Here is an 18,112-nt window from a genome sequence, read left to right as displayed (position 1 = left end):
AAATGTGTGTAGCCACTAGCCATACAGTGCCATTTGAATTGCTTGTGTAGACATGTATTTGCAGACACAAATTATGTAGGCTAAATGGCAAATTGGCACTATTGCATTTTTGACATGACATGAGAGGTGGGATGTGCATAGGCCTACTCTTGCATGAAGACTTGCAATTTTGCCAGTTGACTAGCTCAACCCCCAAACACTAGGTGGCGCTTTGAAAAAAATATATCCTCAGCAACACTTTTCGTGCACAACGTAGAAGATGACAGTTCCCGGAGAGAGTTAGGAAACGTGGCCTTATGAGAAAAAAGAACCAATATTCATGTGAAACAGGTAGCGTTGGCGAACTCATCGACTGACCCTACGTTGCTCAAGAGAGCACACCAGCGTTCATAGTGTTCCAGGGCTTGACATTACAGCTAAAATGGCAGATGTCGACCAAGGATCAGCAGCCCCGACTGAAAGTTCACCGGCTACGGACACCCTGAATGGTATCGACACAAATGGAACCGATGCAGCCGTCAATGCTACAGTGGCCAAGTTCGTCGCAACACCCGAGGGCACAGCGCTGGCATATGGCAGCCTTGTATTCATGGCCCTGGTGCCAATCTTCTTTGGAGCACTGCGCTCTGTCACCTGTTCAAAGAGCAAGGTAATTTAGTTCGATATTTAAAGTCCGTGTGGCACAATGTTTGCAGCAGGCTAGTCAACTGATTTCCCACTTTTGCAACAAGGTGATTGGTGTAGAATGCTCACCCACTGAAGGGTTCGTTATCCTTTGATGTCACCTTGTTGGATTGTAAATGTTATGCAAACAAAATAAAATAAACAAACACCGCTAATCTTGCTAAGTGGCTAACGATTTTGGATGCTAGCCCCCTGCCAATGTTCATCCGTGGATGCTAGCAGATTTTAGCTATAGGATGAGTGATGTTGTCGTGCAACTAACAGCTGTACACCTTGCCAGCTGGCCCTGTGACAGATGGTTTATGATTTCGGTTTGATGTAGCGAGCTTTGAATTAAACTTGTATGTTGGTGGACCACGACTTGACTTATAATATATAATGAAAAGGCAAATTATCCCTTTAAAATTTAAAATAGGCAAACCAATGTAGGTAGTGAAGAATTTCCACTTGCACTTCCGAGAATTAATCGTAAAAGGTCATTTGAAGACTTGGAACAAAATTAGCTGTGTAGAAGATCAATAACAGGTATTGTTACTGTCAAGATGATGGTCCATGAGCTCGTTGTGATGGTCGTGTCACGGTAAGGCCTCTGCATGCTTATAACTCCTCCTGAAAGGACTCAGGCCTTTCTGAAAATGTAACCTGTCCTGAAAGTTTTGCGCTCACCTTTTTATGGTTCAAGTGGTGAGTTCCTTTCGTTTATTTGCAGTGCATGGTCAACAGTCCGCTTGTGGATGGTGATAACAGCTGTTGAAATAACGGTGTGCTGATGTGGTGACTAATGTTAAAGCGCAGCTTCTCAGTTCACTCACCGCATCTGTGAGCCTTGGCATCTTCGACTGGTCTCGTGCCTTGCTTATAGAGCGTGACTCCTGTCACACAGAGTGAATTGCACTTACAGAACATCTGCAGCGTTTCTATAAATGATTTCTGTACACTTATTTTATCCTTAGGTTGGCGAGGAAAATGGTTACGAGTACTATCGAGTGAGTATTTGAAATCGATAGCCCAGCGTACATATTTTCTTCCTCATGCTGTCTGGGTTTCACCGGTTTCATCATTGTCCGTGGTGATCATGTCATTCAAGCACGCACGAGGTGTAGGTCGAAATTAAGTGAGGATGTCTGGCAGAAATCCCCTACACCGATGTCAGGGCTTTTATTTGTCTGTTTTGAGCCAGATTGTCAAAAGGCATGACACTCTGACATTGCCAAAAAAGAGAAACCACACACACACCTCCTTTGGTAGGCCTAGCTATCTGGTTATATTTTATGCATCTAGTTCTAGATTATGCAAATCAATTGAACATTTAAAAATTAAACCCAGTGACTTGGTTTGAATCTATTTCCCCCTTTTTCCAAGGAGATAAGACGCGCTATCAGGTCAACATAGCCCAATAATATCACTTGTAACCAGACTGCAGAAGATGATTTGGATAAGAGAGTGAAATGCTATCCATGTGACCTCCAATTGCCTTCTTGCTCTTTCTGGGTCACAAGTCATGACCTGTTTTTTATACTGACTTACTATAACCATTGTGCCAACCTTCCCTTTTTTCTAATATGCATTAGAATTGCATTATCTGGCAAGCATACCTGTAGTCCGTTCTCTAAAACTGAACTGAGGTTTGATTTCATATAGATTAAGGTAGCTTTTAAAGCTCCAACATTACAGTAGTTCGGACTATGCCAAACGGTCAAGTCTCTCTAACTACATGTAAATGTACTGTCAGCCTCAGTCATCTCAAAACACTCAAAACAGTCAACAAAGCAAGTGTTGCTCACATCATAACCTACATGATTGTACCCTGATGAAACGGGGTCTGTGGGGATTATTATTATCATGCACCACCATGTGATGGGTTTCTAATAGTCCCTTTTGGTTTACCCTCTTGCTGCCTCTGCTTGTCCACAGAACTCCTCAGATATGCCCGAGACCATCACGAGCAGAGATGCCGCACGCTTCCCCATCATCGCCAGCTGCACCCTGTTCGGACTCTATCTCTTCTTCAAGGTAGGTTGGGTCGGATTCCTAGATAACCCAAACCTGTGGTACGTTTCTCGAAAGCGTAGTTGTTAGCCAGTTAGCAACTTGGGTAGTTGTCAATGTGGAATTGCATCGCAAACAACAAAGTAGCCAACATAGTTAGCGACTAGGGTTTCGAGAAATGCACCCCTGGGTTGGATGGCTACTTCAGTTACTTCAGTGCTCTTGGTTGACACTTGTGTTCACAAAACGTGCCATGCTGATTTGGTGACATGAGAGAAGCAGTGAATTAGAGATTGTAATATTAAACATTTTTTCATTCATTCATTTTCATTAAGTCAAGAGTTCAGCTGTACTGTAAACAACCCCAATCCTCAGAAAATATGGTCTCTTCTGTCGTTGCGGACATGTTGCTTTAAGAGTAATGAGCATTGAAACATGCAGAACTGTATGCAAACCTGTTGCCCCTATCAAGAAGACACACAGGAGGATTGGCAGACCACTTCCTGTTTTTACAGTAGTAGCTCAGTGCAACATCATCCTTCTACTTCCTGCTCTCCATTTTGTGCCGCGATGTGAAAGTGCCACGTGTATGTTTAAGCCACCACCGGCACAGCTGGCCCCGTACACACTGATAAAATTGTAGCGTAGATCCCCAAAGAGTGGGGATATTCTCTTATGTAAGGGCTCAGTTAAGCCTGTGGTTTCCCAGGATTTGATTGACTGTGCTGCTACTTGTAGAATGTCTCATTTCAACAGCCCAAATGCACAAAGTACATGCAAGGTCTAAATAAGCTTGTACATTTTGGCCAAAGATTCTTAATATGGTAACCAAGATAAGTGGTTCTACCCGTCATCAATGCAACAACATGGGATCAATTTTTCTCCTAAATGGGCACGACTTTTTCCCTGTTGAACTCCGTTCACTCTGAATCGCTACTATTCTTCCAAAGGGGCCTGGCAAGTCATAGACATGGCAGCATAGAACCTTGCTTCATATTTATTTAAGAAGAACCTCCTTAAGATGCGGCTCCTTATCAACTCTCTCTGTTTTGTCTTATTCAATTAAACTTGCATTGTAGCTAGAAGTTGTTGCAAATTCTCCCAGTATTACAACATGGTCAGTAATGTGGATTTCATTTAGGAGGTGAATGGCAATGGGAACCTGTGATTGTTGCATCACATGCATTGTTTTTACAGAACAATTTGTTAGTTATGATCTTGTAATCTAAAGGGTCTGAAGGCATACATCACCCAGGTCACATCTGGCTATGACACAGGCACTAACCTGCATGCACGTGTGATGGACAGTCAAATATTCAAACCGGTCAGTAGAAATTAAATGGAAAACCTCTGGATGGTGGAGGTAGGGGTGGGCGATATGGCAAAAATGTCAAATCACAATTTTTTTTTATCACGATCTTCCATTGGGAAAAAAACAAAAAACAAAAAAAAGCATTAATTTTTTCATATCGTACACCCTTAGGTGGAGGAATTGAAAATGTTATGTCTGCTTGGCAATGGTTGTCTGCTTGGAATTAAACACAAATCTCTGACCCTTGCCTAGAAAGCTACAGCAGGTTCTGCTCCGGCCATATTGTATGTCCCTTTCTAGGGTGTTGCGTTCCTCCAATACCAACTGTTTAGCCTTGCCCTTTTCTCACACAAGGCAATCCCAGTCCAAACGGTTTTCTGTCATTGTTTCTCAATGGTGGAATAAGCTGCCAGTCGCTACAAGAGCAGGGTCATCCCTCTCAACCTTCAAGAAGCTAGTGAAGACTCATCTCTTCCGAGAGAGCTTCCCTGCTTAACACCCTAACACAATAACTAATTCTACTCACCTCGTGACCTTAGTTTTTTACCTTTCTTTCCTTACAGTTTTTAGCTTCTTTCCTTAAACCACTGCTTCTAACATCTTGTATGTACCTGAATTGCTTTTTTTTGCTTTTTTATGTATCTTATGATTTTATGCTACATCTTTTTACCATGTGTTGTACAATGCTGTCAGTGTTGCAACTTGTAACTGTCCACTGCGCCTAGATGTCTTTGTTTATTAAAAAAATTACTTGTGAACTGCTGTACTCTGCGCTGACCCCTTACCCTGTTCCTGCTTAAATTTCCTCCTTATAAGTCGCTTTGGTCAAAGGTGTCTGCTTAATGCAATTTAATGTAATGTAAAAAAAAATGTAATGTAATGTAATGGGCTGTTGACTGAAGTACGCCAAAGATGATGAATGAAACCCAATCATATGGACAATTTGTTCTTCCCCCTCTGTCTTTTCCTTTTCTGTCTGGTTTAGGTTTTCTCAGAAGAGTACATTAACTTGCTACTATCAATGTACTTCTTTGTGCTGGGGATCCTGGCTCTCTCGCACACAATGAGGTAAGTCTGGCTACATGCTAGTAGTTTGTCTTCCTCTATTTGGCCCCATAGGAGGCTTGAGTGTGACAGACAGAGTAAATTAACTCCAGCGCTGTTCTGTCACTGTTCTGTCATAGCCTCTCACAGCTTTTCCAATTGCCAGGTTTGCATGAGTCAAAGTAACCCCCTTTGTTCTCTCTCTCTCTCTCTCTCTCTCTCTCTCTCTCTCTCTCTCTCTCTCTCTCTCTCTCTCTCTCTCTCTCTCTCTCTCTCTCTCTCAGTCCCTTCATGAACAGGGTGGTTCCTGCCAGCGTCCCCAATAAGCAGTATCAGCTTCTCTTCACCCAGGGCTTGGGGGAGAGCAAAGAGGGTAAGTGCGCAATCCCCCCTCCATTGTGTCCTCTCTTCCTTGCACTCTTTTTCTGTCTGTCTATCTGCCTGTCTCTTTTCTCTCTCTGTCTGACTCTCTCTCTCTGCTTTCTCGTCCTGTCTCTAACTCAGCTCAACCTCAATCACCCACCCCCTTTCTGTTTTTGAGAGATTGAATTTGTCTTGCATTTTTGTTTATGTGCAGCTTAAGGCTAAAAGTTGTGAACAGATCGCTTGACATTTTCTGGGCATAATGCAAAGTTGGCCAATTAAGACAGGATTCCATTTTGGTTGTGGTCTGGATCCTGGATTTGTAATGGAATTCTTAATTATAGCTGGGAGATGAGGCTGGTCCTAGCATCTATGGCCTGCACTCATCAAGTACCTCGGTTCCATGCCATCTGTTGGACTAAAGTGATTTTTGCTCTGCTCCTCTATGGCTTATTGAGCTGTCCGAATTATGAGCTGTCAGACTAATGGACCGACCCCAGTACTTTACTCTTCGTAGTTACTAACTACCATTTTAGTTAGGTCTTGTTTTTTAATGGCAATGCTTAAAAATAATTGTAGCTCCTAGACTTAATGTTATCAAGATCTTAAATGTTCTTAACTGTTAACTATTTGCTGTGTAACAACTGCTATCTATGTGGTGAAAGTGCATGCCTTCAACACTAGTCCATTTCATAATGGTATAGAATCATGAACCTGCCTAGTCATAGTACTTGTTTTCTGTCTTCACAGAGATCGTCAACTATGAGTTTGACACCAGGGATCTCTTCTGCCTGGCCATTAGTGCTGTGGTTGGGGTCTGGTACGTCCTCAAGAAGGTAACAGAGTCTTACCATGCGTCTTGTGTTATTTTCATCAGAGATAGACAAACTGCTTTGAAAGTTTCATTTTTGCCATGATTTACACTCTGCCTTAGCTCTCAAACACAGGTGTAGTCATTAATTACTTCATCTGCTTCTCACACAGGTGTACTAATTAGCTTGTCTATGTTAAAGGTGGTTGTGTTATGACAATCAGCTGATTTAGAAAATCAGTTTGAACAAATGAAGAGTTTCGTTGAAAAATGCAAATCCCAATGCAAAGCCCAATACAAAAATTTCAATTTCCCAAAATGCTCTAAAATGGATGTCACTTTGCAATGAAGCTCTTCAAATACATGGCAGGATTTTTGCTTTCTGAACCTTGGATGTCCACCTCTGGTTTATGCTCCATAGTTTAGCAAATATTTTTTTCCATACACATTTAAATATGCTCCTCCGTTTCATTCTAGCTTGCATTCCACATAACATTTATTTGGCAGTTTCTTTGTGGTGCAAGTTGTTAGAAAGTATCCCTTAAAATAGCTAGTGCTTAGACCCCCCCGTCAGTGTTGGCAGATTGATGAATGTATTTAACGAGTGCATAATGACTCAGAAACCCAGACATTAGTCGTAAATGTTACTGTATTACTTGACATGCCAAACTTTAATTTGCAATGATGTTGAATGCTTTCCAGACAGGACTTTACACGTTGTAGTTTTTTTTTTCATTGAACCTTCCTCTCCATCCTCAACTTCTCATTCATCTCTCTCACTCTCTGCTTCTTCCATCCCTTCTCTTTCGCTCTTTTCTACATGTAACTCACTCTCTCTCCTCTCTCTCTCCCTGTATCAGCACTGGGTGGCCAACAATCTCTTTGGGCTGGCCTTTGCTTTGAATGGTGTGGAGCTGCTTCACCTGAATAACGTCAGCACGGGCTGCATTCTACTGGGCGGCCTGTTTGTCTATGACATCTTCTGGGTAAGTGTGTGTGTGTGTGTGTGTGTGTGGCACAGCTTGCATCCTGTTGAGAGGCCTGTTAGCCTATGATGATGTTTCTCAATGGGGGCTCTACAGCCCCCCAGGGGGTATCCTAGGCTGCAGTTCTAGGGTGGTGTTGAGAAGGAGACAGCTGAGACAGGGGGCACTCGACTGCAAATGTGGGCATTAGTCTATTTCATTTTTTATACTAAGTGTGGTGTTGGCAGGCTTATGATGAGATTAAGGTGGTGTTGGAAGTCTTAGGATGAGTTCAAGGGGGCGTTTGTTCACAAAAGGTTGAGAGCCACTGGTCTATGACATCTGAGTAAGAGAGGGGAATGGACAGTGTGGGTATACCTAACAGAGAAATCGGTTCTGTGGTTATGTGGCTCAGTCACTCATGTTCTAGGGAAATATGTTTAGTTTTCTAGGGCAGATGGTGTGTGTGGGTACAGTTTACAGGGAAATGTTGTGTGCGTGTGCGTGTGCGCGTGTGTGCGCGTGTGCATGCGTTGCTTAGAGAGAAAGACATATATATAAAATATATTATAAATATATAAAATATTTCAGAAAAAAAAAACTTTTCAGAAAGCTCGATAGTCATTCCCAGCTTACCTCCGTCATCACCCATACTCCTGTCAAGACTGACAGATTTGCACCTGGTCTATGAGAGATGATGCAAATGGCTGACCACAAAGCTGGCTGGACTCTTCCTTCCTCCTCTCCGGACCTGGGCTTTCCACCTCTAGTCAGAGGCCCGATGGCAGATGCCGCAGCAATGTCTGTGTGTCTGTCCGTAACCCAGGGGGTCATCCAGCGTTCTCTGGAACACGCTGAACAGCTGTTGATTTAGTTGCCAAGTAAACATAGCGTAACCTGTGGCTTTCTTTCCTCTTGTGTATTTTCCCAAATAGGTCTTTGGCACCAACGTCATGGTGACAGTTGCCAAGTCATTCGAGGCACCCATTAAGTGTGAGTATTTTATTCAGGCTGTCTTTTGTTTCTTGCTAGCTGTGGCCAGTAATGTGCTATTGATGCAGTCGGCTCCCCTGGCTCGCCCATAAAACTGCATTGTTTTCCCCTCCGAATGCTTCACCCGTGGTCGTGTGGTGCCAATCACTGCAAGTCATTAGGCATATTAATTAGCCACTACATACAGCGGTCGGAGCATTCGGAGGGGAAAACAAACAATTTCATGGGCGGGCCTAGAGATGCCAACTGGGTCAATACTGGATTCAAATAAGACACTTGTTGTACTGGCTTTGTCCCATTGGCTGGTGTGTTAATGGAGCTGGAACTTCATCAAGCAGTGGCTACTGTGATTGTGGAGCAGGTCAAATGTTTGGTTTGCACATAGTTATTCTGTTAAAGGTGCACTGTGTAGGATGATGGCCAGAGGAGTGCAACTTCCCCAGTCATAATGAATCAGTACTTTGTGGAAAAGGTGACATTTCTGATTGGGCAGCATGAATTCTGGAAATTAACTACCAAAAATATTACACAGTATAGCCATACGTACAGTAAAGCCAGGATAATGGAATGCACCCTTTGACTCAGGTGCCGTTTCCACGTAGCTGGATATTTTTATATGTGGATATTTTTTGCTCCTGCTTGTATTGGTTTTGTATTGGTTTTGGCCTTCCGTTTCCACGTAGCAGATATTTAAAAATCCAGGTGCAGGAGAAAAAAAAGTAGCAGGAGAAAAAAATATCCTGTTTAGGGGTCTGAAACGCATTTGTTACAATGGAGGATTTTTTTTATCCACACGTTGCGTTTCCACCTAGCAGGAGAAAAAAATACCCTTCTAAAAAAATATCCTGCTACGTGGAAACAGCACCTCATTCACTGCTTAACTACTCATGTCCTGGACCTGTGCTTGTGTCCTCACAAAAAGAAAACAAAGTTTCCCCGCTAGTGTCAACGTCTGTGGACTTTCCCCTTTGAACATCCCGATTGCACATGAGAATATTGAATTGAACTTGATCTGTCGTCAATGACCTCTTGCGATGTCACAACGAGGCCACAAGCACACAGGAGGGCAGGAGTTAATATAATGGAAAGAAGCCAAAGTGATGCACTGATGTCATGCCTCCTGTTGGTGTTTTCAGTGGTGTTTCCCCAGGACCTCCTGGAGAAGGGACTGGGTGCCAGCAACTTTGCCATGCTCGGCCTGGGAGACATCGTCATCCCTGGTCAGTGCACAGAATCACTTCATTACATTACATTTACTAGATATTAACGGGGTGAATTGAATAAAAGCCTAACACTGTCACAGATGGTTGCAATGAAAGTGCAAAGAACTATGTGAAATGTACCTTTCCCGAGGAGTCACAGCAGAAAAAAATCTCAATTCTCTCTGCTCCCCCTTTTGTATTCCATTACACTTACTGGATACCTAAGAAGGAGGACATACGTCCATAAGTCTTCTGCTTGATATATTTTTTACTATTGGAACAACACAACTTGTCAACTAGATAAGGTTACTACGTTTTTAAAGTGTGCAAAAACTGGGTGGACTTGTATTGTATTTATCGGTCTTACACAACCTGTGTAATAGTTACTGACCACTAGAGGGTGTTGTTTCCCTTCTGTTTGTTTGAGTGTTTCTACTCTTTTTTCCCCTCTGTTTTTCTTTATCCTCCAGGCATCTTCATCGCACTGCTGCTCCGTTTTGATGTTAGGTGAGACATTTTTTCCATTTTGTCGTGGTGTGTATATATTTAATGTGTAGGTAATATTTCTTGAGTGTCTGTTGACCCCTACATAACAACACTACTTGGTGGTTCACTTGGCGCCGCCCTGAGCGGTGGCCAATTACCCTTAATTTCCCCCTGGGGATTAATAAAGCTACTCTACTCTACTCTACTCTACTCTACTCTACTCTACTCTACTCTACTTGCTGTAATAAAACAAAAACACCTGCATATGAACTGTGTCATTGTGTTTGGGTCTTTTTAGTTTGAAGAAGAACACCAGGACCTATTTCTACACCAGCTTCCTGGCCTACATCTTTGGTCTGGGCCTTACCATCTTCGTCATGCACACTTACAAACATGCCCAGGTGAGACAGAAAGAAGCCAACATGCAATTAAATAAGTAGCTATCATCATGGTTGTATATCATCAGGTATTAAATAGCATTGTTTTATACTTTTTTAGTGTTATCCTTTCCTATTTGCATGCCCAGGTATGAGGGAGAGATTCCACTGTCAGATGTAGTCCCCCTAACTTCAATGGTTATTATTATGGCTTTGTAGCATTACATATGATGTTGTTTTGTAATTGTATGGCATAGTAGTATACTTTTTGGTCCACCACAACTGTTGAATCTCTTGCTGGATATGCAGCATATTGCGCTTTCTCAGAAGCTGTTTACACGTATATGGATTTTTTATGAAATATCTCATTCAGAGGGCTAAAACGCAATGGATTAGAAAAATATCCAGATTTAAACATATCTGCATACGTGTAACCAGCATCTCATTCTTAGACTTTCTAACTTATGATGCCGTACACACACACAGTCACACACTGATGCCGTGTGTGTAACGATTCGGTTTCAAAAAAGCCCTCGTTTCATTTTGGTGTAGCCTAAGCTTTTATGTCTTATGTGTTTGTGTCTACCTGTGTCCTCCAGCCTGCTCTCCTGTACTTGGTGCCAGCCTGCGTTGGCTTCCCAGTGGTGGTTGCTCTGCTGAAGGGAGAGTTGACAGACATGTTCAGGTATTACTTACACACACACACACACACACACACACACACACACACACACACACACACACACACACACACACACACACACACACACACACACACAGATAAGCAACCTAGAGTCATTGTTATCTATGGATGCACCTCAAATGAGACGCACTGTTCAATCTGTGATGAGAAGTGGCTATGTTTCTAAACCTTTCCCTTGAAGTTGTCGTCCTATGCACAGGCTAGTTTTTTTTAAGGCAGTATCTGTAGCATTTTGGCAGACGTTTAATCATTTACATGTGTTTGAAGTTTGAAGTCAGGTCCAACCTGATTTCGTGGGGAGTGCATCATCAGGAGTGTTTGCCTAGTTTGTTTGAGGTTTGTGGTGGGAGGTGAAAAGCCAGCACAGGCCTTCTATTGCTTATGACTGTTGCTAAACCTGAGAAGTTCCCTTGATCACTGAATAGTGCACTATGATGCAAGACACTGCAACTTACCCTCTACGTCAGATGTGGGCAAACTCTGGTCCAGGGCCCACATGTCGCCCGCTGAAACATTTTATATGACCCACAGAGCCTTTACAAAAAATAAACACATTTCAATTTAATGTGCAGGAATTAATTGGTCAACAAGTTATGCCAGCGTACATTATGTCTTATTATATACATACCGACAAGTTGTCAGTGATATCTGGCCCTGTTGTCAATATTCTAAACCCAATGTGGCCCTTGGGCATTAATAATAGCCCACCCCTGCTGTACGTAATGGAAAGGTGAATGTTTAGGATTAGCTTCTGTGTTGGTTGGGATGATGCAGGTGCCATGGGGTGCCCGTCAGCTGTGCCTTCTCCATTCATTTAAGCATGGGGGTGTTTGTGGTGTTTTATTCCGGTCTGTTCTGCTTTCTCTGTTTGTGTTTTCGTCCTAATCACACTCCATTCCTCATTCCCATACACACTTTTAAAGACATTTTAAGACGTCTTTTTGTGATTGAACCACTGGACAACTAGGAGCACTCAGAGAGCGCAGACTTCCGCCAAGGAAGCTGCTTCATAGAACATTTGACTATGTTACACCTTCTATTTCTGCCTCCTTTTGTTGAGTTAGAAACTGGAATGTTTTGCCCTGGCCCGCAATTCAATTTGCGGTCACTAGGGGCGTCTAGATTTATAGGCCAGCATTGGTGAAGAATCTTTAACAAGGTCCTGGTTCTGGTTTATGATCCGGATCACCACCAGAATTTAATCACTTGTTCCTTGGGTCATAGCCAACGACTCCACAAAGTTTTGTCCAAATCCGTGGATTAGTTTTTTGAGTTATCCTGCTGACAAACAGACAGACAAACCAACGCGAGCGAAAACATTACCTCCTTGGCGGAGGTAATGAAGGACACACAGTCGTTGAGCGGATGGAGATACAAGGTCACTTCATGACTCATCTCTCCTCATACGTGTCCCTCTGTGTATCTCTCTCGCTCTCTCGCTCTCTCGCTCTCTCCCCCCCCCTCTCTCTCTCCCCCTCTCTCTCTCTTTCTTTCTCTCTCTCTCTTTCTTTCTTTTTCTCTCTCTCTTTCTTTCTTTCTCTCTCTCTCTCTCTCTCTCTCTCTCTCTCTCTCTCTCTCTCTCTCTCTCTCTCTCTCTCCATTACTCTCACACACCTGGATCATCCCCGTGACTTTAGTGACCATGACTGCCAGAATATAACTCGCAAATCTTTTTTTTTTTTTTGCACGTGCAGGTTTTTTTTCCAGAAATCACAAAAGTCTCATCTTTCCTGACACAACAACAGAATCACCAAAACACACACGCCCCCTTCCCACTCCCACATTGGATGTTTCCTGCATTGGAAGCAGCCATAACACACACACGCAGACACACACACGCAGACACACACACGCAGACACAAACACGCAGACACACACACGCAGACACACGCACGCAAAAGGGGCAGCCAGTGGTAAGGTGTGTGTGTGTGTGTGTGTGTGTCAGGAGGGGCCACTGAGGGCACGGGCGAGACACCTGGCACCTGCAGGGTCACGTGACTTGTGGGCAGGGAACATTCCGCCACACACACTGCAGCCAGGAACCTCCACTGGCCATGGCGATAGTAGCCATGGCAACAGTGCTCCAACAGTGCTGCTGACCTTCGTGCCACACCTGCTCCCAGGACCTCTCGCCTCTCTGTCCCCAACTCCGCTTTCAAAAACACCCAGAAATAGACATTGATCACTCTGTCACTTGACCACTTCAGAGGATGTAACGTCTAAAGAATATAGGCGCATGGATAGAATGTGTTTATTCTCTGTTAACATGACACAAAATCTCTCATGCCAAAGTCCTACAAGCAAGGGTGCTTCCACACCAATAGCCCTTGGTTACGTATAATGCATTTCAAAAAAACATTGTGCCCAAAATTTGCCCAAAATCAAGCAGTTTTTGGATGCCTTGGTGCATTTCTCTTAATTCATTGACTTCAGTTGATCCTTCCACTACAATGAAAATGAGCCCTAACTAGAGCCTTAGGTATTAGCACGCCAATTGCTGTTGGTAAGAAAGTACCCCAAGATGTTACAATTGTGCTGTTATGCCTGAATGCATACTTGGTACACCTGCTCCTGGCTGCCCGCACTGTCCTCTCTCCAGTCCTGTTTCGACCATCTTGAAAAGCTTTGCCTGTTTAATCTCTCCCTTAGCACACCTTTCTTTCCTCTTGTTTCTTCTGTGCTCTAACCTCTCCTCTCTCTGATACCTCCATCTACCTTCTTCCCCATTTCCCCTTCTCTCCATTTCTTTCTCTTCTCTTCTACTCACCCACTCCTCCTCCTCTTGCCTCTTCCCCTCATTCTACTTCTCTTTCTCTCTCTTCCATTTTCCTCATTATCTTCTCTTCTCTGCTCCTCCTGCTCCCTCCGTCTTGTCCTCTGCGCTCAGCTATGAGTCGTCGGAGGAGGTGCTACCTCACACCCCGCGCCTCACTCACTACCCCACCGTCTCGGGCTCCCCGGCCAGCCTGGCCGCCTCCATGCAGGGTCCCCCCTCTCCCCCCTGGCGCCGCAGGCACACGCCCGCTAACATGTAGGGCCCGGCCGCCTCTCCAGGCCCCTACGTGCCCTCCGCCCCTGGGCAGGTATGCCCCCAGCTATAACCACACCCCACCCCACCCCAATCCAGTTCACCCCAGTCCAGTTCAGTCTTTGTCACCATCTCCCATCCAACGTTTTGGTTTCTGCTCTGTGACCAGTGATGGGCAACATGGAGTTAGTAGTTTCCAATCTAGTGCAACGCATTCCAAGTGACCTGGCTTCAGCTGTCCAATTCAGCCATTTAAATCTTTCAACCAGGCAATCACCAGGTCGAATTTGGACAGGGAAGACTATGTCATTTGGAATACGTTTTTGGATGGTAAACTAATGGATGCAAGTCGCTCATCACTGCCTGCCCTGTGACCTCCGTAAGCATCCTCATCCATGTTGTGCCTGCCTGCTATTCTAGTGGTGCATCCTATGGCTTGGCTGTGTCGCTCACCTGTGCACGTGCTTTGATCTCTCTGCCTCCCTCTTTTGACTTTGTCCGTCTCACCTGGCTGTCCCCTCGGCTGACTCTACCTGTAGCCAGGCATTCCCAGTCCCTAGTTCTTCTCCTGACGTCAGACGCCTTGGAGTCATTGCATTGGAAACGGGTATAGGATTGCATCAGGTGGCATAGGCATAAACATGAGAAGAAAAAGGTCCGCACACTGTTGCTGCTCCCAGTTTATTGTACACAACGAAGACCAGACTGGTCGAAACGTTGTGTACAATAAACTGGGAGCAGCAACAGAGTGCCTTTTTCTTCTTTTGTTTGATCGCTTTTAGTCCGGCACCTGTTTTAACTGGATGTGCGCACACTCCAAACGCTACATCGGCATATAGATGCACACCACTGTTTGTCTATAGTTTTCTATCTGAACCCGGCAGTGGCTTATACCTGCTTCCTTTCTTAACGGAACTTGACGTCATTGCGAAACAGGCAAATTGCTTGGCTGCAGTCTCCCGGCCAGCTTGCTGTGTTGGACATGTTTCTCACTCCCTTCACCCCGTGTGTGCCTGGTGCTGCAGCTGCAATGGGGTGTGGGGTACAGGATGATGGGGTGACTACTCCTATTCATCCTCACCGAGAGGTGACGTGCTCTGGTCATGCTGCTCCCACCACACACTCCCAGCTGTCTGTTCCTGTTCCTGTTCCTGTGTGCATGTCAGCTTCCTGTGCCCTCCGTCCGTCCTCTGCTCCAACTGTCACTATTCTATTTTTAAGTTTGGTTCTGTTGTCGTTCTGTTTGATTCTGTTGTCGTCGTCGTTACAAAGTCCAAATGGTCAGTGGGGCAGCGTCATTTCTTGCTGTCATTTGCGTTTGGCTCCTTTTGTCCCTTTTTTGTGTTCTTTGATGTAGGGAGGGAGGGGTTTCGCAACACGTGGTGATTATGAAGTGACTACCTTGGCCTGTATTGTTTGTTTTTGTTGCTTGTTTTGTGTTATGCTGTCATTGACTTTGTATGATGGTGAATGTGGATCCAAGTGTCCATCCATTTCAAACCCTATTGTCCTGTGCTCTGATGATGTCATCCTCAGTTAGTCCATTTAAAACGTCAACCTGTTCTGACTGACACAGCCATACTAATCCAAATTATCCTTTTCTTCTTCCTCCTCCTCCTCTCATTCTCTTGTAAAGGTATGAGGAAACTGTTCCAGAGACAGAGACAGAGGAAAGTGAAAGCCCCAAAGAGGAGATTACAGAGGTGGATAAGAAAGACCAATAAAATGGGACGTCCTGGACCTCCAATCCCCCCACCCCAACCCCTTCTGCCTCTGCAACTCCCTAGCCCCTCCCACCATTACCCACCACCCTGAGCAAAACTCTCCATCCACCTACAGAGGTGTCAGTCCCAAGATCAGAATGTTAAAACCCCTGTCGCAAATTTTGATCCAACTAGCTCTGAATCAGCTGATTTGTATTGAGTACTCAGACGAGTGGTAGACGAGTGACTTATTCTGTTTTTAGGCCGGCCAGAGCAGTGCTCATGACTGTTCCTGAACGCTCGGCGCGAACACATCGCTTCATTCGAGATTAGGAGTGGGAACGGGCACCCGCATGGCTCTCTGTCGGTCTGAACTCACTATAAGCTACTAGTCGCCTGTGTTGGATGGAAATAGTGGGAGGGGTTTTAAAAAAATACTTCTGAGCCGGGTTTGTATCACCTCTGTCCACCGGCCACCACATTACATTTCAGGAGCCATGATGCTACACCTCTCCGGTACGCTAGGCCCTGGGAGGAGCTGCCATGATGATGCCGATGTGTTGTGTTGTACATTTGAATTTGGCCCATTTAACTCTTCTTCTCAGTTGTTGTTTATGATGATGGAATGTTTTGTAGTCTGTAAATGGTTTATAAAAATGAAACTGTTTTAAAAAGAAAACGTACAACAGCTTACACAGTGCCTATGTATTTCTTTTTTTGTCATTTACCTTTTTTTTTATTTTTTGTGTTTTTGTTTTTACATTCATTCTTTCATCCATTTGATTATGCCTTCCTCTGTCTCGTGTTTTTTTTTTTTTTTTTTTAAGTTTGGACCTCTGTTCTTGTGAAGACCAGAGTTTACCTTCTTTTTGTCTGGAAGATTGAAAACAAAAATCAAGTGACAAGTTTAGTTTGTTTTATTTAAAAAAGAAAGTGTTGTAAGATGGGAAATGGTCATACAGACCATTCGGGAGAAAAGTTGGCTGAAAATATATTTTGGGGGATGTGTGTCAAGATGTGTCCTCTGTATTGGTTGTGCAGTATGGTGTTTGTTTTTTTGTTTGGGTTCAAGAAAGCCTGTATGTGAAAACTGCACAGCGGAATTGAATAAGGGACATGGTACAGAACACACAAGTGTGTAATCATGTGAATGTTCTGCTCTGATCAATTACTTAACTACCGGTATTTGTATGTTCAGGAGAGGAGACCAAAGTGGGACCAAATTATTAGTCTTTGTAGCAGTTTTCAGTGTGTGTATGTGTGTCTCTCTTAACGTATGTATATGTGTGTATAGCTGTCTGAGTGTGTGTGTGTGTGTGTGTGTATGCCAGTGCCTGCTTGCGTTTTCCTTTCTTTTCCTCTTCTGCCTTCGATATTTTATTTAAAATTTCTGGTCTTTAGGAGGCGGAGGGTGTTTTGGCCTGGGCTCAGGAGACAAGAGTGTGTGACAGTTCTGTTCAGTTTTCTTTGGTTTTGTTTGTCCTTCGTCTTGATCATCATCCCATGGCCATGAAACTCATGCTTTGCTTGATAAGACATGGATATGTTTTTTTTCCTCCCTCCCTCCTCTCTTCCTTATTATTATCATTTCTCCTACTGTACCAGTGCAAGGTTAAGCTTCGATCAGGAGCAGTTGTATTTTTCTCTCACACTTTTTTATTTGCAATAAATAAAGTTGTGGTGTATTATACCACTTGTAGACAAGCATACAATTTGTGTTTTAATGTCTGTGTGTGCGTGTATGTGTGTGTGCATATGTCTGTTTTCCGTGACCAGAAGCATCCTGCATTGTCTTCAAAAAATAGTATATCTCTTGACATCGCTAATGTAACATCTTGTGACCATATCAAGGTTAGATGTAGGCTACTGCAGACACCCAAATGCACAAAGGGTAAAATAAATTGGGAAAAAGTATACCCATCATCAGTACATAAAACCATTCATGAAACTCTGTCCCCTTATACACCTTCCTTCTTTAGCCACCAGGTGGCGCCACCATTATAGACAATCGACTTACCAATCTATGTGAAGGTTGAAGGCTTGGCCAAAGTTGGTCGCTAGATGGCGATTATTCATTGACCTGCTGCATCCACCACTGGCGCTAGATGGCTGTTACCACACAGCCCTTTTAGAATAGAATGCCACTATCTCTGATGCAGACCACATGAGATATGAAACAAGCATGGTAGGCTTACAATGTAAACCAGACGCATACCCTCAGCACGGTGCGTATATTTGGTTGGGTAAACAGTATTTTAGTTCATGTAAGTTGATAACTATGGGGTTTCCGTGTCATGTCTTAGGCCATAGCACATTAAATAAGATCAGTTGTTGAGGAAAAGGGCCTACATGTCTAATAGAGACTGGACGGACTGTAACCAGTTAAAGAAATAGGCCTGCTACGGGTATGACTTAAGTTTCTCAAAATAAAGAGAATGGCCCTACTATAACT

At 43.8% G+C, this 18,112-nt stretch overlaps 1 protein-coding gene across 2 annotated transcripts; it reads left to right on the top strand.

The window, feature by feature from the left end:
- Nucleotides 1-216: 216 nt before the first annotated feature.
- On the top strand, nt 217-17,372 carry hm13 (histocompatibility (minor) 13). Of its 2 annotated transcripts, XM_063209180.1 has the most exons (13): nt 217-649; nt 1,638-1,670; nt 2,599-2,697; nt 4,971-5,053; nt 5,314-5,402; nt 6,143-6,228; nt 7,064-7,189; nt 8,104-8,161; nt 9,298-9,381; nt 9,834-9,870; nt 10,148-10,250; nt 10,826-10,911; nt 15,594-17,372. In XM_063209180.1, exons 1-13 carry the CDS (start codon nt 422-424, stop codon nt 15,679-15,681), a joined length of 1,200 nt encoding a protein of 399 aa, XP_063065250.1. In that variant the 5' UTR covers nt 217-421; the 3' UTR covers nt 15,682-17,372. The 2 variants fall into 2 exon arrangements, with proteins under 2 accessions (XP_063065250.1, XP_063065251.1); XM_063209181.1 differs by lacking the exon at nt 1,638-1,670 and having other exon boundaries at nt 218-649.
- Nucleotides 17,373-18,112: the final 740 nt, after the last annotated feature.

The sequence above is a fragment of the Engraulis encrasicolus genome, chromosome 10, assembly GCF_034702125.1.
Source record: "Engraulis encrasicolus isolate BLACKSEA-1 chromosome 10, IST_EnEncr_1.0, whole genome shotgun sequence".
In the NCBI taxonomy this organism is placed as follows: Eukaryota; Metazoa; Chordata; class Actinopteri; order Clupeiformes; family Engraulidae; genus Engraulis; species Engraulis encrasicolus.
The sequence above is the reverse complement of the archived record's forward strand: the minus strand, read 5'-3'. Positions and strand labels throughout refer to the sequence as shown.